Here is a 21,278-nt window from a genome sequence, read left to right as displayed (position 1 = left end):
CCCCGCTGCGAGTTTAGCTAGCAGCAGAAATTTAACCAAACATGTGGCGCGCATCCGGCACACATGTTTCAGCACTTTCTTTTCCTATTTACTTTGACCCACAAAGAAGTGCTTTCTCTCTCTCTCCGAAGAACGCGTCTGACCAAGGCCATCACAGCCCACTCTAACTGCTGGTGCGATGCTCCGCCCAGCATAATTTGTAAATATTCTGTGTAGAGTTTAAGCCTATTTTTGTAAACTAGTATTTAAGCCCCGAGAGTCTTTTCTTTGAATACAGATGTCAGTTGACAGTATACAGTAGAGAGGCGACGCTTGTACGAATAGCGTTTGTGTTTATTAATTTACCAAATCCGAAAGTCGACGCCACTGAATGGCGTAAGTTCCTTCTTCACGTTTACATGGCGACCAGTGACACCGAGTCACGAGTGAACCGACAGATCCGATGCTGTTATCGCGTATTAAAGTGAATTTAAACGCAGAGTTTAGAGCCTACTGAGCAGAGGCAATGGTGAACTGCAAAGTTTAAAGCCTTTTAAAAACAAGAAGAAGAAGAAGCCTACTGTTGTGTTGTGTGTGTTAGGTCCCAACCAACCGGGTACGGTGTGAATATGAATCATTTAAGCTAAGAAAAATTCGCTAAATGAACTTTTAAACCAACCGGACGCAGTGCAAGTGTGAATAAATTGAGTAACGAAACATTCAGCGAAAAGATGGTGAAAGTGAAAATCGGCAAAGCGGGGAAGAAATTGGACCCCAGCGGAAACTATTGAAGCCGTTTACGAAAAATTAGAATCGCAGACACAAGTGAAATCGTGAAGCTGACAGTAGCCACCTGGATAAATAACATTCGCAAGTCAAGCAGTATTTCAAAAAAAAAATGAACATCGATTTGGATCCAACTGGACACCCCTGAGATCTGACGGAAGCAGAGGCACCCACGCCCCCCCCACCCCCGAGAAGAGGACACTTGCGGAGAAAACGTGGCGTAAGTCAGACTCGAGTTAGTCTAATCCTTTTATATACGGATATCATGTAATAAATTTATAGTCGAGGCACAAAATATTTTTTATCGTAATACCCACGCGGCAGTAGGAATAGGTAGTAGGAATTAGAAAAAAAAAAAAGCAATTACAATACCCACAAAATTGGTTTTACATATGTACCGTTGAACATGGGGTTATTTAATACCAAACCCGTTAGTAACACGGGCGACGCTCAAATCCAAATTTTAAATCACCTAGAGAACCACAGTGTAATGCACGAAGCTCAAGGAGCGATTATCTGCGTCACACTTGCCCTCATATCCATACTACTAATTTCGAAAATATACAAAGCATATAAGGCATGCATGAATGCACATGCTATGCAAGCGGCAAAAGCTCACGCAGCCGTAGTCGACACCGTCTAAAAGAATTCGAAAATTTTAAAACATGCGTTCGAACGCAGCCTCAGCATAATAAATTCCTTACCGATAACCATTTTTCCTTGTCTCCTTGAATGGACGAAGTAACAAAGCTCATCCAATTGAATATACAAAAACTAAAACATATACACCTGACTATACAACAGGAACTGGTCAGAAAACTAAGGAAAAGTACCTTAGCCAAACGCCTCACGGAAGCGGAAGCGCTTGTGAAACAGATTAAAAAATTGTCGTCTACGTTACTAGACACAACCCACGGCTCAGAAATCATAAAAATAACCGAAAAGGCGGACCAACTTTTGAACGCAATTAAGGCGTCAATCGAAAAGGGTAGACCAAGAACACTCAAGGAAATTGCGCTAGCCGTCCTATTTTGCCTCAGGTTACAAAGAAAACCGAAAATGGCTAGCATACTCGAAATAATCAAGACTACATCGTCTATAGTTCCGCAATTCGACGGAAACATAGACAAACTGAAAGCCTTCGCTGACGCTTTAAACTTGGTGAAAACATTTGAAACACCGGAAAACAAAGCAACCATAATTAACGTCATACTAACCAAACTAGAGGGACGGGCGAGAAATGCATTCACTGAAACACCGACATCGGTGAGCGAGATAAGCAAAATTTTAAAAGCTAAAATAACGACCAGTCCACCGGAACAAGTTCTAGCTAAAATGGCTAACTTAAAACAAAACGGTGGAATCGAACAATTTTGCCTGGATTTAGAAAAATTGGTGTTCAGTTTGGAAACAGCGTACACCGCTAAAGAAATTCCGCCCCAAGTTGCCAAATCTATGGCAAACAAAGAAGGCGTCAAACATTTAGCCGGAGGGTTAAAAAACGAAAAAACCTCGCTCATCATAAGAGCAGGGAATTTCAATTCATACTCCGACGCGATGACTAAAGCGTTGGAGGAAAACTTAAATAATGCGAGCGCATCAGTATTTGCATACTCGCAAACCAACAGAAACGCCAACCGTTTCAACAACAACGTTGACACACATTATAATAATTACAGGCGCAGGCCAAACGACTTCCATAACCGCGGTAGAAACCAAAACAATTTCAACCGCAACAATTTCAACCAAAATAATTTCCAAAACCAACCGCGTAATAACTATAACCGTTTTGGCCAGCAAAACCAAGTTCGAGACCAATTCTCAAACATAAACCCACAGCGAAATAACAACAACAACAATAGGCGGAATACAAATTTTAACCGCCCTCAGCAATACATCCGCCTAACGGGAAACGAGTCACAACCGACGGATGCCCTCCAGTCCGAACCGGCATTGACATTGGAGGAAAACAAACATTACGGAGACCAACATTAAATATTTTTAAATGCGACGTGAATTGTTCAATGTTCGTTACACTATACTTACAAATGTCAAGCAAACCATGTATATTAATAATTGATACAGGCGCTGACATCTCAATAGTAAAAGAAGAAAAAATTAACGGAAAACAATTAATACACCCCGGAAATAGATGCATTATTAATGGAGTTACGGAGGGAAAGACCGAATCCATAGCAAGCACAAATACAAATATCATTTTTGACGATATCCAAATTCCACACCAATTTCAAATCGTCAACAACAAGTTTCCTATAATTGCAGATGGCATTTTAGGCAGAGATTTCCTCACCAAATATGAATGTAACCTATGCCTCAAAACATGGCTAATGACCTTCAACTATGAAAACACCAAAATTGAAATTCCGATTCAAGATAGCTGGGAAAACAATTACATTATTCCCCCTAGATGCCAAATTATAAAACACTTCCCGTCACTCAACCTAAACGATGATGCCCTTGTGATCGCACAAGAAATCAAACCAGGCATTTTTTGCGCAAACACAATAATAAACCCAAACTCACAATTCATTACAATAATTAACACAAATACCACACCAACATCAATCCCAAAAACCTTCGCCCCCACCACTATCCCCCTTAAAGAATACACCATAAATCACATTACAACGGAATTAGGAGAAAACCCAAAAGGTAGACACGAGAAACTGATTAAGGAACTCAATTTGAATCATACACCCCAACATGCCCAGGAGAAATTAACAGAATTATGCACTAAATACAACGACATTTTTGCACTAGAAGACGACATATTGACAACCACCAACTTCTACAAGCAAACCATTCACCTTCAAGACAAGACACCCGTCTACATAAAGAATTATCGAACCCCGGAAGCACAAATTTCAGAAATAAATAACCAAATCAGCCACATGCTAAATAACAAAATAATCCAAAATTCCACCTCACCATACAATTCTCCCATCCTCTTAGTCCCAAAGAAATCAAATACTCAAGATAAAAAATGGCGATTAGTGGTTGACTTTCGACAACTAAATAAAAAGATAACCCCAGATAAATTCCCCCTACCAAGAATCGACGAAATCCTCGATCATTTGGGCAGAGCCAAATATTTTACAACCCTAGATTTAATGTCAGGTTTCCACCAAATCGAACTTGACGAAAAATCAAAAAAGTACACAGCATTTTCGACCTCTAACGGCCACTACGAATTCAATAGGTTACCATTCGGTCTAAATATATCACCAAATAGCTTTCAGAGAATGATGTCCATAGCACTTAGCGGACTCCCACCTGAATGTGCATTCCTTTACATCGACGACATCATCGTCGTCGGCTGCTCAATAAACCATCACCTTATTAACTTGGAAAACGTTTTCAAACAATTACAAAACTACAACTTAAAATTAAATCCCAAAAAATGCTCCTTCTTCAGACCAGACGTAACATATCTAGGTCACAACATTTCAGCGGCAGGTATACAGCCCGACCAATCAAAGTTTTCAGCGGTAACAAACTACCCCACACCATCATCAGCAGATGAAGTGAGGCGTTTTGTTGCCTTTTGCAACTATTACCGGAGGTTCATACAAAATTTCGCAGAAATAGCGTACCCATTAAACAAATTGCTCAGAAAAAACGCAAAATTTGATTGGTCTCCCGAATGCCAAAATGCATTCAATAAATTGAAAAACGAACTTATCTCACCAAAAGTTCTCAAATTCCCCGATTTCACACAAGAATTCACCCTAATAACCGATGCTTCAAAAATAGCATGCGGCGCCGTCTTAGCCCAAGAAAACGACGGTATAGAACTACCCATTGCATACGCAAGCAAAGCCTTCACAAAAGGTGAAGCCAATAAATCGACAATTGAACAGGAATTGACAGCAATTCACTGGGCAATTACGTACTTTAGACCATACCTCTACGGGAGGAAATTCACAGTAAAAACGGATCACAGACCGTTAGTATATTTATTTTCAATGAAAGATCCCTCATCAAAACTCACAAGAATGAGGTTGGATCTTGAAGAATTCCATTTTGATGTAAAATACGTTCAAGGTAAGCTAAATGTGACTGCAGATGCGCTATCACGAATAGCAATTAATTCCGAGGCACTTAAAACTATAAAAGTCCTGGGTATACAAACCAGAGCAATGACTAGAAAACTAAACGAAACGAATAACGACACAGAAATTACAGACAATAATTCAAACCCCGACGATACTGAGTCTGATCAGCTCAGAGCGTACGAGGCTATTGAACCCCGAGAATGGCAAAACCTACCTAAACTTCTATGCGGACGCGCATTAGAAATGAATAAAGAAACAAACGCTAGCGGAAACAAAAATTTGAAATGCGCAATAATGAATAAAAAAGGAACCGAAGAAAAGTCGTCGACAATAATTGAAAATGCAAGCAACACAAAAGAATCCCTGGGAAAACTAGTAAAGAAAGTTGAAAATATGGCCAAAAACTTGAAAATTAGCATGATAGCTCTAGCGTTATCAAGCGTAATTTTCCAAATATGCAGCGTGCAAACCTTTAAGAAGATTTGTAATGACACGCTCAAAGACTTGCAAATAGTGCTCTACACACCCAAGCGTGTGATAGAAAGCCAAAACGAAAGGTTCGAAATTATAAAAAACAATCACGATACACCCACTGGTGGACATACAGGAGTCACCAGACTATACAAAAAGTTAAGCAGACTCTATTCGTGGAGTGGCATGAAAAAAGATATCAGTAGCTACATCAAGAAGTGCATAAAATGCCAGCAAAATAAACACACAATACGAACAAACGAAAATTTCGTCGAAATTAAAACACCCCAAAAAGCATTCGACTGCGTATCGATTGACACAATTGGACCATTTAACAGATCCAATAATGGAAACCGATACGCACTGACCATTCAATGCAACTTAACAAAATACATCATTATTAAACCCACAATAGACAAACAAGCATCCACCATAGCCAAAGCCTTCATAGAAAACTTAATTCTGGTCTATGGAATTCCAAAACTCATCCAAACAGACCAAGGAACTGAATATAAGAACGAGTTATTCGAAAACATAGCTTCATTACTGAAGCTTAAACAAAATTTTTCCACTCCATATCACCCTCAATCAATAGGAAGCCTGGAAAGGAACCATCGTTGTCTTAACGAGTACGTAAGGCAATTCGTCAACCAAGCACAGAGTGACTGGGATGAATGGTTGCCTTACTACACATTCTGCTACAACACAACACCACACACAGATTTCTCATACACTCCATTCGAGTTAGTTTTTGGAACGAATGCTAAATTACCACAAAACCTCACAACAAGCACATATGTAGAACCAATTTACAACATGGATTTATATTACAAAGAACTTAAATATAAACTACAAATAGCATCAAATACCGCTAGGGAAATAATTGATAAGGTAAGAAAAGCCAGAAATGAGACACAGAAAACCATGGCTAGACCATCAAAAGTAGCCATTAATGATCTAGTATTTCTATCAAACGAAAACAGATCCAAATTAGACAAAGTATACGTAGGACCATATATAATAATTGACATTAAACACCCTAACGTAACAATAAGAGATGATCAAACCAATAAAGTCCAGACTGTACATAAAAACAGAATAATACCATATGAGCAACCCCACCCTAAGGGGAAAGGGATACCTAGTTAGCAGTTAATCCTTCCGACAGTTATTATCAAATGTAAAATGTATATATTAAACAAATATTAAAAATAAATATATTTATAAGCAAATAGAACACCCAACGAAGACAATCCGTATAATCATATTATAAGGATAATCTTTATAAACAAACTTAATTTTTACCTGAATACACGAAAAATGTACATATCACAAACATTGAATAAACACTAAAATTGTAAGGTCAGACGAATCTTTCCACCTAATTTAACTTGAATGACTTCTCAATGTTACGTCATTCTCCGAAAGGGGAAAGGTGTAATATGATCACGCTTAAACCCAACTCATCACTTATACTATTTCGTTTACTATTTATGATTGTATAACTCGACGCGCACCAAGGGCAGCGGCGAGTTTGTCTTCCTTCCGCCCCGCTGCGAGTTTAGCTAGCAGCAGAAATTTAACCAAACATGTGGCGCGCATCCGGCACACATGTTTCAGCACTTTCTTTTCCTATTTACTTTGACCCACAAAGAAGTGCTTTCTCTCTCTCTCCGAAGAACGCGTCTGACCAAGGCCATCACAGCCCACTCTAACTGCTGGTGCGATGCTCCGCCCAGCATAATTTGTAAATATTCTGTGTAGAGTTTAAGCCTATTTTTGTAAACTAGTATTTAAGCCCCGAGAGTCTTTTCTTTGAATACAGATGTCAGTTGACAGTATACAGTAGAGAGGCGACGCTTGTACGAATAGCGTTTGTGTTTATTAATTTACCAAATCCGAAAGTCGACGCCACTGAATGGCGTAAGTTCCTTCTTCACGTTTACAGCAGCATGAGCTCCCGCGCAGCGTTTTTCTCCTGTAACACTTGCTGACACTCATCATCGAACCAATCGTACCGTCGTCTTCGTTCCACTTGTCCTAGGATGTTCTCCGCTACGCTGTTTATGGCTGTTTTAATTATGCTCCAGCAGTCCTCGAGAGCAGCTTCGTTAATTTGTTCCTCTTCCGGCAGCGCAGCTTCAAGCGAATGTGCGTAGTTTTCGGCGACATCTGCTTGTTTCAGTCGCGTAAAATTGTACGGTCGCGGGCATCGGTACCGAATGTTGTTCACAACGGAGGGTTTTGGGCGCATCTTAACCATCACTAGGTAGTGGTCCGAGTCGATGTTAGCGCCTCGATAGGTTCTGACGTCAGTTTTGTCCGAGAAATGTCTATCAGAACATGGTCGATCTGATATTCTGTTTGATTGGGTGAACTTCAGGTGTATTGGTGTTGGAAGAAGGTACTGCGTACGGCCGTTTTCATTTGTTAACTGGTGTGCACTGGACATACCAATTACAGGTTTGAACTACTCCTCTTTACCGATCTGGGCATTGAAATCTCCGATGATGATCTTGATGTCATGTTTTGGGCAGCGTTCGTATCCGCGATCCAGCTGCGCGTAGAATTCGTCTTTGTCATCATCGGTACTTGCAAGGTGAGGGCTGTGCACGTTAATGATGCTGATGTTGAAGAATCGGCCCTTAAACCCCAATCTGCATATTCTTGGGTTGATTGGCCACCAACCAATCACTCGCTTCTGCATATTGCCCAACACGATGAAAGCTGTACCTAGCTCGTTAGTGTTGCCGCAGCTCTGGTAGATGGTATATCCATCGCGAAATGTTCGTACTGTAGATCCTCTCCAACACACTTCCTGCAGCGCTACGATGTCAAACTTGCGGTTTTTTCAATAGTTCGGAAAGTACACGAGTACTTCCGATGGAATTGAGAGATCGACAATTCTACGTCCCGAGTTTCCAATCGTTAGTCCGTTGTCGTCGCCTGGGTCTGTGTTGATTAGTCCGGTTCAAATCTTCTTGTGTATCGTTCGTTGCTTAGTGTTTTAGTGGTGCGGCTTGCAAGGCCTGCGACCAACCCCACTATCTCGCAGGAGGACCATCGTGATACTGCTGCTTTTCGCCCCGAGTACCACCAGGACTGAGCAAAGACGCTTATAGTGGCATCAATTCGCTTAGAGGAGCTGTTTCCGGGTTTTTGTGGCTTTTTTTGGGGACTGGCAATACCAAATGCTCATCCCACGACACCCTAGACAGTTCCCCTTTACCAGTGTAAGCCAGAAAAACGATCTGTGACGATAGCATTTCTGACTGGGAGTCGAACCCGAAGCCCCCATCTTGGCAAGCGCAACGCTTACCACTAGGCCATGGGTACCACTATAGATCATATTACGTTTGATTATTAAGAATAAAACAAATGTCCTTGTGGAAATTTTCTGTACCCCCCCCATTTTCGTAACCCTCTAACCACTAAAGTTGTCCGCGTGGTATGTGGACAGCCTCTTATTTGCAAGTGATTGAACGAAAATTGTGTCTGAAAATAGTTTGATATTATAATGACGAATTTTGGTAGAAGAACTAGGAAATTTATAGTAAAAGGAAATAGTATAGGGTCAACTACAAGATTAATTAATGAAAGGTTCTGTGATTGGACCTATGAACGTTCGCTAAGTAAGAAAACGTGAATGTTTGAAGGTATTGATAACGAAAAATCAATTTTGGGCGGGAAGAAGTTTGCCGGGTCAGCTAGTAATACTTAAGATGAGAAGAATATGTTCCTTTTTCGACAGAAATTAGATCTGATTTACAATGCGATGGACACTTAGTAAACATTAGTACTTAACTAAACTGACAGGAGTTTCCCACGTTCGCACCCAAGTAGACAACCGACGAGCAAGAAAATGCTCGATTTCAATTCGTTCTTGGGAGTCCTACATACGAATCTCTTCTTCAAATTAAGTAGTTGTATTCCCGGTACCAGCGGTCATCAACGAAAATAAACAAGTAATGCAGCTAACTTCAACTCATTATTACGTGGCTCGGCTTCCTGTATCGGTTTTTCCCATTAGCCTTGCGTACGATCGTGTCGAATCGATTAGCTATCTTCCCCGAGTGGCGATCATCTACAACGTGATCCAGCTTGCGGTGGAAGTACAGTGCGTGAGGTTCTTCCGGGCAGTTCGCGTTAGCCAATTGCGGATAGGTACACACGATTGATTTGGCCAGCGTTTCTTTTTTGTCCGTGTTCGGATACATAGAACTGCAACGTTTGATGAAAGATTATTTTGAGGGGAGCAGAAAGAAAACCATTTCTATTTGTAAGTTACCCATCACAGCGTTGCAGATGTTCGCAGCAAATTCGCACCAGTTCGTTATTTTCCGGATCGGTGAGTTTTGAGCCCTGTCGAAGATAGCTCACAATATCTGCCCCGTTGCGATTCTCGTACAGATCGTGGTCGAGTAAGATGTGTTCGATGTCGAATGCGCTAGTGTACGGATTATCATATTTGTGCACACCATCAACTCGTCCAGTGCGTACACCAACGATTTTTCCCTCCGGCAGCAGCAGAACATATGGCTCACGTTTCTGGGGCCCGGTACCTGGTTTCGCCTTCGAAGCAGATTCCGCACGCTTTGTGTACATTTTGCGTCTTTTAGTCTCTGTGGGTGTAGAAATGTTTATTTTAATGCATATATTCTCGAGTCGCCTTGCGCTTGGAGATAACAAGATGCAAACTTATACTGAAGTTATCTTTATTCACCAAACGTTTTTATATCAAATCACAAGAAAAAAACACTCACTGGTTGCATCGACGCGGATGGCTAAACATATGGCACATTAGAAGAGAGTTCATATTTCGAGTGTTCAGAGTATTAGCATTAGTAATTGGATTAAATTATCATGGATGCTGATAATTCTAACTCACTTATTTTAGTAGTATAACTGATTTTTCGCACCTTGAGTGTTTCACGAACGAAATATAAATCGAATTCTGATGAAATAGGTTTCAGTTTTTGTTGTCCTTTCAAAATACAATAAATAAATAAATCATCATTCCCATTTCTATGAGTTGAGTTATTTACAGCAAAGTTTTTGCTATCTTTTCCAAAACGACAATTGATAAACACTACGACTTGTAAGGTTTGTCCTAAACTAAAACTTTGGCCTCTAATTCTTCACTTCAACTTTGGTTTAGTTTTGACTAAATAATTGTGCGCTTCTCAAGCACATTGCGCAAGTTGCGATATCTCTAATATAATCTATAATATTGTTTTTTTTTTGGACAAACTTCTAGATCTTAGTTCATCGTATGAGTATAATACTGCCGTAAAAACCAAATTTTATTCTTTATAGTGTGCATTACGGTTTCCATTGTGACTAGAACCTTTTCCTTTCTTTGGCACCTGTTTTCTACCCAATGCTCTGGATGACGTAGGCTTGCTTCTTCACGAACAGCGCGTGGCAGCGCAGTTTCCGTTTTAGGAACTTCTCAATCCCCTCGTGAATCTCCTCTAGGCTGCATTTGCCAAAACGGAGCCGCCGGGCCCGATGCAGCAGGTGTATGACACCTATCAGGTTCCGGAACGGTTGCTGTTCGCCCATTCCTCGGGCAATCGGTGATCTTGGCAGAAATCCATACCAGCTGTATTTCAGCAGCACCGAGTAGTCCACTGCAAACTCCAGTAGCAGTCTCATGTGACCGGTTACGTTTTCGAGTGTTTCGTTTCGAACAGCGTTGTGGAGAGATTGTGCCTGCGAGACAAAAGGATTTCGATTAAAATGAACCCGGATTTCGATAGGAGCTGTCAAGCATCCAAAGCGAAATTATGTAAGCTCACGCATTTGTCCATGAAGTTAGGATTTCCCAGCAGCAGCGTATCGAGTTCATTCAACTCGTTCACCGACTGAACGGGGAAAGGTTGCTTCAGCAGGTTCCGACTTTGGGTGCAGACGTTGGAAATGTGAAACAGATCGGCGATCTGTAGCTTTGTCGTCGAACGTCTCGACCGACGACTTGCGACAGACGATTTACTGTTGCTGGTACCGCATTCGGTCCTTGCGTTGCGTTGTTGCACCGAGAAGAAAGCAAACTCATCGAATTCGACGCTGTCCTCTTCGATTTTGATGGTGGGTTCCATCAGATTGCGCGCCACTATTTGGATTGAATGAAAATTTTTGTTAATGTTTTGTCTGCCTTAGAACTGGTAGTGTTGCAAAGTTCACACTGTCATAGGTGAAATGAAACACGGTTTAATTATTCGAAAGCACAATTCTTTATTCGTGATGTAGTTGGTCTCGTTGGTTTTCAATCGATCATACGTTTAGGTTCGTCAATCTTATCCTTCAATTTTCGTTTTGCAAAATATTTACGGTTCCTCTTGCGTCCGTTTATATTTTTGATTACTTGATTGAGACTATCCTTCAGAGAGGTTCTGTCAATACCATGATCACCCCATGCTTCTGCAAAAAAAAAAAACCGAAATAGATTAGAGACCTATACTGACTGTTTGTTGACCCGTGCACCCAAAGTCTCACACTAACCCAACATACAATCCATGAAAATTGTATAGTTTTGCATCGCTTTCCTTCCCTTGCCACGATTGCAGATACCAGAGAAGTTGTAGCTGTACATGGCCTCATCCAGAAACAGTGTATGGAAAATGTTGATGATTGCAACAGATTTGGGTTTCCTTGCTCTGAGGTATTGAATCTGGGAACAAATACAGACCATTAGTACATTGTAATAAACTACATACAGCATTGATCGGAAAGTTTCCGGAAATCATTCAGTTCAGTTGAGGTTTTGGCAACTATTTTACTGCAGCAAAGCGAAACTCCAAACCATGTTTATTTATTCACGCTGGATTAATTTTTTACGCGATTGATGCGCCCGTCGAAAAAAAATCGAGTAATTTTGAACCAATCATGTTGAAAAAGATCGTATTATTTTGACAAAATCCTTTCCTACGTGATGCGTGCGTGTGTTCGTGGGTGTTTCTTAAAGAGTTCAGGAAAGTTCTGTCACCCTTATCTGAGACGGGTAAACCAGACGTGGTTTGATCACCCACTAAAATTGAATCATCTACTCCTGGATTGCTTGAATCCCCCCAGGACCGCATTGAGGCAACTACTTCGGAGCGGTAGTATTCATGCACTTCTCTGTCTTCGATGCTGGATAGCGTTTTTTATGTTTTTATCCCATCTGTTTATTTTATCAGGCTCATTTAGCAATTCAGCTGTAACAGAGCCGAATTTATTCATGTACATTTTCATCTGACGATAATGTTGTTGTTTATAACACAGTAGCTGTTTTAGGCGTAGAGTACTGCCGGAGCAAAGGTGCGCACGGGGCAAAAGTGCGCACTGGCCTTATTGAAATAAACGAGTATGAAAATTCGGCAACAGTGTATTCGTTTGACACATTATTAAACCAGCTGCTCACACATACAACAATGATACATTCCATGAAAGTGGCAAAAAGTTTTGCGTTATTTTGATCTATTTTATTTTTGATCTATTTTGGGGATGACGATTTACTTACCTAAAATAACTGGAAAGTTCGAAACTACATTGTCAAGGAAACCTTTATTCTATAGTAGATAATAGTGCATATTTTTTTTGTGAAAAAGTTCGAGAGCTTTTTTGAAAAACTCGATTAGTTGAAAAATTCCTGGGACAAAAAATAAAAAATAAAAAAAATTAAATTAAATAATAATATAAATTAAAAAATTTTTTGAACAAATTTTGAATGGGACCCACAAGAAGAGAACTAATTTGAAGAAATACACTCCAGGAATGCTCGAATTGGCCCGACAGAAGCTTCGGGAGAGAGTCTTGAAGCGTCGGATTGCGGTAGTCCTCGGTATTTCTGAATCAGCTCTGAGAAAGAGGCTCATATCAGTAAGTGATTTATGATCTGGATCTTCTTTTATTGATATTTCTACTTCTGCTGGGATGTGCCAGCGAGCACCTAGGGCGGTTCAGAGGATCTGGCGAACCATTGCAGAGCGCTGGACAAAGCTTTCTAAGGTACTCTCAAAGATTTACGGTGCATGGCGTTTAATTTTACGGAAGCCAACAACCTCCAGCACGAATTCAACCAAGTTCATGAGGAAACATCGTCTATCTCTTCGAACCCCACAACAGCGCAACGAAGCTACAGCGCTCCAATGCAAAGCGTCGGAATCCTCAGAACCGAAATCCAAGAGGAGAAAAAAATAAACAATTGCTTAAAAATAATTCAAAATGAATTTCAAGTCGTCAGTCTCCTCCCTCCCGAAAATTTCCACTCGTTATGTGGGGGCCATCCACATAACGAGTGGAAATTTTCGGGAGGGAGGAGACTGACGACTTGAAATTCATTTTGAATTATTTTTAAGCAATTGTTTATCATATTTCTAGGTGCCAAGAATCAATCAATACATAACAAAATCATGTGCGACCATAACAACCAACCTTCTCCACCCATAAAACATTGTACAACACCCCCTCCTCCCCACTGGATGGTGTCTACACACTTTAGTAATGATGCGTCTTCCGCTGGTAATGATAAAACATTTATTTTTGTTACAAATTATCTCAGAGGTTCAATTCACTAAGGGCGCACTTTTGCCCCCACTATGGGGGCAAATTTCGCATTTGTCATTTTGAATTAAAATAGGTATTTGTCCAACTACAAACAAAACTCGAGAAATTATTGTACTACGTTTCGAAAGTAATATATATAGTTACAGTTTGTTGAGCAAATTGGATTTTATTTGCTTTCATTTCAAGAGTTTTTGGACAACAACAGTTAGGTGCGCACCTTTGCCCCGCACTACTCTAAGAGTATTCCTATCTTATCGATACACATGTCGCCTTCTTATGCTTAAGAATATTCCTATTGTTCGAATGTTCATAATTGGACTATACGCAGCGGGACCAGGATTGCCATAATAAAATCTGTGTTTTTGATCTAAAAAAAATCTTTTTATCTTATGGCGGGTTTACATTAGGGAGATCTATAGCTATAGATGGATTTATTCACGTGAAAATAGGTGTAAACGGGTGAGAATAAATATGATACACTTATTCGAGGTATATATAACTTGAATAAAATCACCATATGTAAACGCTTGTGAATTTCTCACTGGAGAGAAATCACTAAAGTTGGATGCAGTTCTACTTCAGGTGAATAAATTCACCGAAAATATGAATTTATTCATTATAGAAGTTCACGCTAGTGTAAACGGTTGATGCGATTTCTATAAATCTCATCATATTTATTCACATGAATATATCACTAGTCTAAACCCACCCTTAGGTTGTAGCGACCCTTTTCACGCGTCCCATAAGAAATATGTTTAATAAGAATTCTAATGGTAAAGATTTATATTAGAGATAGGGAAAAATCAAACCAAGGATCTTCCAATAGGATAGTTGGAATTTTTCATACTAATGGAAAATTCCATATATACAGGAGGTAGCAAACTCCATAATTTTAGTCTTGAGAGATGTACATCCTCAGCGATTAGGATAAGAGAAGAAAATAAAGAGGTCGATCGTCAGCCACGCAGGAGGACGGTTGTGCTTCCTGTTGGTGGAACAAGTAGTGTTTTATTTAAAATCAAAGAAAGTGCCCTAGGCCGCCTGGCCAAGCTCGTTCAAGGTCTTTCTCAGAAAATCTGTATTGAATTTAAAAGTTAAATTTTTAGCCATATTATTATTGTGTGGCATAGTTATTTGACGGTTTAACAATGTTGATGGTATTCTTGTAGTGCCAGCAAACATAAAAACTATAAAATGCTTCATTGAGGTGTAATGGAAGTTTAATCAGAGCTGGGTAAATTCTCTCATTATAACATATACTGGAACACACACAAATGTAATAGTGGTAAAGAATTAAAAGATAGCATAATAAGGTAACAATTCAACATCTGGATAGCTGTCAACGAATATGTCAATTTATTTATTTAATTTTTATATTATTATATTTTATATTCAACAACTCAAGTTGTTCGACCGTTCGACGATTAATTGCAGCAGATGGTTCTAAAAGTTATTCTTACCCAGTTCAGCAGCTGTTTCTACAGCTTCAATAGATATCATGTTGCTTTTTCAGATGCTGTTCAAAATACCCAAAGTTTGAATCTGATGTATATTTCTGGACCTATATTACTCAAAACACTAAGATGAACAGCTTTAGTTTCCAAATTGTTCTTAGGTAATTCGGGTGTTTCAGTTTCAACTTATTAATCAATGGCAAAACTTAGGAGTTATCTTGTTGCGGACGAATTCATTGTCTATGATTTAACTGCATTGATATATTTCCTGAACTGAGTTAAACTCTATTTTGTTCGCTTTGGGTTGCGCGGAAGATAGCTATTCATCAAATATATTTTTAATATCTTCCCATAAATGCCGAATGTAGAGACGAATTTCAGCACAAAAGTATTCAAAATGGACAATTCTTTTGAAGTGATCAATGGTCAGATTTTCAATTTGTTCTCCCAATATATTCCCGGAAGAAGTAATTCGAAACGTATCGATGATTCATTCAGATGTTCTCAATCCTCACAACAAGAGCTTGGCAAAATTGATTTTTTTTCACAGTTTTTTCGCACATTTAATTTAGATGTAAAAATTAAATGTGTATTTGTGTGCACATTTAATTTTTACAGAAGTGCATGAATACTGTGTATTATATTGTATTGTATGTTTATTACACGCTAAATGATTTATGTTCGACTTTTGCATTTTTACTTATATCGAGCAGAACATCACGCTACATATGAATGTCAAAAAGAGATTCATTTCATGGAATAGGTGAGGTTAGGAAAAATTATTGACATCAAGCCATTAGTTATTTCGTTAGACGCGCTACTCTTTCGTTTTAATCTTGCCGATGGCAATATCTGTGCTTGTGGCCATGGTTACCACGACATCGAACACGTTGTTTGGTCGTGCGAGGTGTATCTTGTTGCCAGATCGAGTTTAGAAAACTCTCTTCGGGCCAGAGGAAGACAGCCCAATGTGCCGGTGAGAGATGTGTTGGCTCGGTTAGACCTTGATTACATGTCCCAAATATATGTCTTCCTAAAAGTTATCGATCTTCGTTTGTGATTGTCCTCATATCCTTATATTCTCCTTTTCCTTTTCCTTCGCGAGAAAGCAAATCCATTGTTACTAACAATAGAATAAGGTGAAACGTAAATACATATTAGATATAAGATAGGCTTAAGAATCGAGTATGATGAATGTAAGTGCGAATGTGAGTGTGAACATTGTCAACATATCCTTATATCCCTTCCTTTTCCTGAATGTCACCCTTCTAAACTCGAGCAAACCGCGAGTAATCGGTTCTCTACTTCATTAACACTAGAATTAATGAAAAATGTTTATATATACTTGTAACAATACAGATAGGAGTTTGGCTCCTTTAAACTTATGTAACTGAGCTTGTAAAAATAAACGATTTAATAAAAAAAAAGCCATTAGTTATTCCAAAAAATCTGTGAAAGACTCTTGGTTTTAAAAGGTCTGAAAAATCTGTATAAATACAGATTATTCTGTACATATGATAACTCTGAGCGGGACTGTTGATATGAGGCTTCCATTGTTGTGTTATTAATTGTACCAATTACCGATGCAAAAGATCGTAATATGAACGGTAAGGGGCTGGGATTACTGTCACATGATATTTGTTGCGTGGACTTAATAGCTAGAATAACACACAAAAATGGTCAATTGAGGCTCCTGAGTTATGAGCTCATGATCAAGACCAGTGAATGTGCTGAAGATTTCCTCATCAAGACTCTGCAATTGTTGAGTAATTTCAATATTCGGTGTGATAATTTTTTTTTGACTGGTTAGGTTGTACAGCCATCCAGTTGGCCGTCACTTCCAGGTCTTCTCATTTCTTCAGTTCACTCTTGAACACACAATCAGAAATTCCACAGAATGATTCTGGACCAGTGAAGGGTGAGCTTGAGCCGCGTCTTGCGATTTCATCTACTTGTTCATTTCTCTCTATACCGCAATGGCCAGGAATACAATACAGTTGTACCGAACTTATCCGAAATAGTTGGCGTAAAAAGCAAATGCATTCCCAGACAATTTTTGTACAGCACTAAGGGCTTTAAGTGCTGCTTGACTGTCTGAGAATATGCAGATGTTAGCATGTCTATATTTTTTTGAGGCAGATATTCAATCATTCTATTATTGCAGCTATTTCTGCCTGAAAAACTGTAGGCCAGTTTCCCATAGCCACAGAGATTTTTATTCTGGGACCATACACTCCCGCACCTGTTCTGATTGCCATTTTCAACCCATCAGTGTAGAACATGATTGAACCATTACGAATACTGGGACCACCTCAATCTCATACTGAACGAAAAGGTTCGATTTCACTGTATGGAATGTTATAATTAGTCCTAGGTTCCATCCAATCACTGTTTATCTCTGAGGCTGCTCCAACGGGTAAGAAATTCAGGATGCTCAAGTGACAAGTTTTGTGCCCGTCTAGTATTTTTTTTCCATCTTTTAAGCTTTAAAGCGCTTTTCTTAGCCTTTAGCTGAATATGTTGGTTCAAAGGTAACAGGTGAAGGATAGCCTCTAATGCCTTTGAGTATGTTCTTCTTATTGCTCCAGTTATAACAACGCATCCCAGTCGTTTGTAGTTTCTCTAGCTGTAGTTTAGACATGATATGTACGATTATTCTGTGCACGGCATTCCAGATGCCCAGCAATCTCGTAAATAGTCCCGCCCATCGCAGTTCGTTCCCGTGCCCGAGGAGTGCCGGTCGGATCAGAGATTTATACATGATCACTTCGTACAAGATCGGAGTTTGTTGAACCATAGTAAGTTTTTTTTTTTTTTTTTTTTTTTTCTTTATTATAGTGACTTTCAACACATTTCGGCTGGTTCGTCACTTTTACTTCCATTTTTGGAAGAATGTTGGGAGTGAGAATTGAACTCGTGATCTCTGCGTGAGAGGTATGGATGTTACCACTACGCCAGATCGCCTCCCCCATAGTAAGTTGCGGAGCACGACTTTCGTTGACTAGGCGTCTTCTGATGACTTAGTTTGCAATTTGCTTTTTCTTTCTACAGATGTCGATTTTCATTGTCGACGAGTTTCTGTCTCCTCCTGAAACGTTCATGTCATTGGCCACTTATGTCTCTGTCGAATGTCGCAAAAGTTATGGTTGCAGATGATTCTATTTATTTTATTCATTTATTTATTTTGGCTTAATGTCTTTACAACATGGCCTGACTCAAAATTCTTCTCCAATTATTTCAGTTCGTGACTATCTCTCTCCAATTCCGCAGACATCCCGTGCTCACCATGTCCTGTTCCATTTGGTCTAACCATTCTTCCAGTTTTGAAACTTTCTGGATACTGAGTTCGCCGGTGGATTGCGTGAGCTCGTGGTTCAAGATGGTTCCTAACACACGTCGTTCAAAGACTTCGAATGCTCGCAGGCCCTCTTCGAGTTTTGTCCACGTTTCGTGTCCGCAGAGGACAACAGGCCTAATGAGCGTTTTGTACAGGGAACATTTCGCACGATTGCTAATTGGTTCACTAACTCGAACTCATCGCCGTCGATCGCTACACTGCTACCTAATCGGGTCCTGTCGTGCTCGGATCCGGAAGCCAGCATAGTCGCATAGATTCTCAGTCCAACTCCGTGCTTAAAACTGGTGTAATGTTCAGCTACCGTCTCAAATGTTCTGTCGACAATGTGTACGTCATCAGCGAAGCAGATGAATTGACTGACAATTGAAAATCGTACCACGCAAGTTAACCACGAACCATTCTCGTCTATGATTCTCCGTAGTTCCATCCTGTTATTGAATCATATGCGGCTTTGAAGTCGATGAATACATTGCGTTTCACAACTATAGAACCACTCATTTTTTTTGAGTTTCCAGAGATATGCAAGAAGTCGGTTGAATTGAAGTATATAGTGTAGGATATAATAACTATCTTCATTTAGAAGACTGACCATTTGATGTTTGATGGTTTGAGGAAAATATTTTCAAAACGGCCCTGTTGAGATAGGTCAACTCCAATGTACAGTCAGAAGTGCAATGAAGTACTTCAGAATCATATACTTCTGTTTTACATAAAAAGCAATGTGATAATTGGGTAATTTTGCATCAATTCATTGTTATGAATTGTCCGGAAAGTGGAGGCATGTTTTATTCAATAGGAATATTATATCCTGCACTATATACTTCAATTCAACAGACTTCTTACATATCTCTGGAAACTCAGAAAAAATGTTGTGAAACGCAGTGAAGATGGTGCGTTGGGACTTTTTACTCACGGTAGTTCTGAAGGATCTGCCGCAAGGTGAAGATCTGATCAGTAGTAGACCGACCTTCGATGAAGTCGGCCTCCCACGAACCTGTTTGTCAGTAGCGATAGACGACGGAAGATGATTTGGGAAAGCACTTTGTAGGAGGCATTCAGGATTGGTGATTGCACGAAAGTTTTCACAGTCTAGTTTGTCGCCTTTCTTGAAGATAGGGCAAATAACCCCATCTTCCCATTCTTCCAGTTGCTGTTCTGTTTCCCAAATTCTGACAATCAGTCGATACAGACTATCAATCAACTTTTCCGGGCCCATCTTGATAAGTTCGTCTCCGGTGCTATGCAGGTGATTCTGGATTAAACAATTTTCACATCGGTCAAGATATGATGCTAAAATAAGCAACCTAAAAAGAGAAACAAAACTCCAAACGGTGACTGAGGGCACCACTCGGCGATGATTTCCGGAACCTTTCGACCACAGAGTAATACATTTATGACTCTCATACATACATATTCCATCCGAATGCGGTCGTTCTCATTCACGGTTGCCTCAAGCAGCTCAACGGTATACTCGTCCAGAATGGGAAAATTGAAACCAGTGACCAGCGCAGGCACATTTTGATGACAGAAGCCTAACATTTCGTGTTCATCGATGAACTCAATGTGGAGATCCCGAACCGCTTCTTCCGATCTGTCAGTCAAGTTTCGCAGCCGACGCAACCCGTCGATCTTCTCCCTGATGATTTGTTTCTCGGTGGTGTCAACGGCGGGATTGCGGCGTTCTAACGCCACCAAATTGTTTTTCAACTTTGCAAGTGTCCGGAGAAAATTGGCTAAAACAAAAAAAAAAAACACACACAAAACTCATTAGCAGTACCGTAAATGCGTTATGAAACTACACAAGAAGAGATTCAAGATATTTGTTATATAAGCGCTTTATTGTAGTGAGTAGTTTCTTTCGGCTCAAATCATTGGAATAGATGAATTTTTGCTTGGAACTAGAGTTCGGATGTCTTTTTGTACGCTGTACATTTTAGTGCACTCGTAATCAGAGACCATTTTACTCAGCACTACTAGTACCGTTTAGGGCCCCCGACTGGCTTCCTCAGCTTTCGGCTTATCACCATCACTACCGCACGAAGTGCGTTCTTCAGAGCAGCGCTGTCGACCCCCATATCTGACCATGCCTCTGTAAAATAAAGCGTTATCAATTAACCATCCATACAATGACCACTAGGGTGCCAATGAAAATGGTCATCTCAAATTTTAAAAAGTTACCCCATCTACTGTCATCTCGAAAAAAAAATGTTTTGTAAAAAATCGACACTCTGAAACTAGTTTTTTTTTTGGAATACTAGGCAAAACGTATGGTTTTGGATGCCAATACAAATGGTTATCTTGATTTTTCATTCGGAAACTGCTGCGAAATGTTGATTCGCCCGATAATATACCCTATGCAAAATATTTAATCCTTCGGACTTCATTTACTGGTGTCGAAGACGTTAAAATTTGAGTTTTTTGAAAACCGAAAAATCACCGGTAATCGGGGGTTTTAAAAAAAATTTGGATGCCAATCGTCTTAGAATTGCACGAAAAGTCGAGATTTATTGTTATCTCGAAACATTTTTTTTGTCAAAAACAATTTTTTGGCACTCGGTCGTTTTCCTCTGAGGCTACGCGTGGCCAAGTGAGCTACCTGTTCAA

The 21,278-nt window shown here is 39.8% G+C and overlaps 2 protein-coding genes across 3 annotated transcripts; one reads left to right on the top strand and one right to left on the bottom strand.

The window, feature by feature from the left end:
• The first annotated feature begins 1,824 nt into the window (after window positions 1-1,824).
• On the top strand, window positions 1,825-2,760 carry LOC129765071 (probable cyclin-dependent serine/threonine-protein kinase DDB_G0292550). Its single transcript, XM_055764914.1, has one exon. The coding sequence runs from the start codon at window positions 1,825-1,827 to the stop codon at window positions 2,758-2,760; it is 936 nt and encodes a 311-aa protein (XP_055620889.1).
• A 7,271-nt stretch (window positions 2,761-10,031) lies between these two features.
• On the bottom strand, window positions 10,032-20,760 carry LOC129762929 (uncharacterized). Of its 2 annotated transcripts, XM_055761557.1 has the most exons (5): window positions 20,655-20,760; window positions 20,085-20,407; window positions 11,817-11,985; window positions 11,114-11,735; window positions 10,032-11,027 (listed from the first exon to the last, which is right to left on the bottom strand). In XM_055761557.1, the coding sequence occupies exons 4-5, from the start codon at window positions 11,411-11,413 to the stop codon at window positions 10,686-10,688; spliced, it is 642 nt and encodes a 213-aa protein (XP_055617532.1). In that variant the 5' UTR covers window positions 11,414-11,735; window positions 11,817-11,985; window positions 20,085-20,407; window positions 20,655-20,760; the 3' UTR covers window positions 10,032-10,685. The 2 variants fall into 2 exon arrangements, with proteins under 2 accessions (XP_055617532.1, XP_055617533.1); XM_055761558.1 differs by lacking the exons at window positions 20,085-20,407; window positions 20,655-20,760 and adding an exon at window positions 12,244-13,536.
• Between the last annotated feature and the right edge of the window lie 518 nt (window positions 20,761-21,278).

This window comes from Toxorhynchites rutilus, chromosome 1, assembly GCF_029784135.1.
Source record: "Toxorhynchites rutilus septentrionalis strain SRP chromosome 1, ASM2978413v1, whole genome shotgun sequence".
Lineage (NCBI taxonomy): Eukaryota > Metazoa > Arthropoda > Insecta > Diptera > Culicidae > Toxorhynchites > Toxorhynchites rutilus.
The sequence above is the reverse complement of the archived record's forward strand: the minus strand, read 5'-3'. Positions and strand labels throughout refer to the sequence as shown.

Coding starts and splice junctions, on each gene's coding strand:
- LOC129765071 (XM_055764914.1), top strand. CDS start 1,825: ATGGCTAGCATACTCGAAATAATCAAGACTACATCGTCTATAGTTCCG.
- LOC129762929 (XM_055761557.1), bottom strand. CDS start 11,413: ATGGAACCCACCATCAAAATCGAAGAGGACAGCGTCGAATTCGATGAG. Junction 11,028..11,113: donor CTAACTTCATGGACAAATGC/GTGAGCTTACAT, acceptor TTTGTCTCGCAG/GCACAATCTCTCCACAACGC.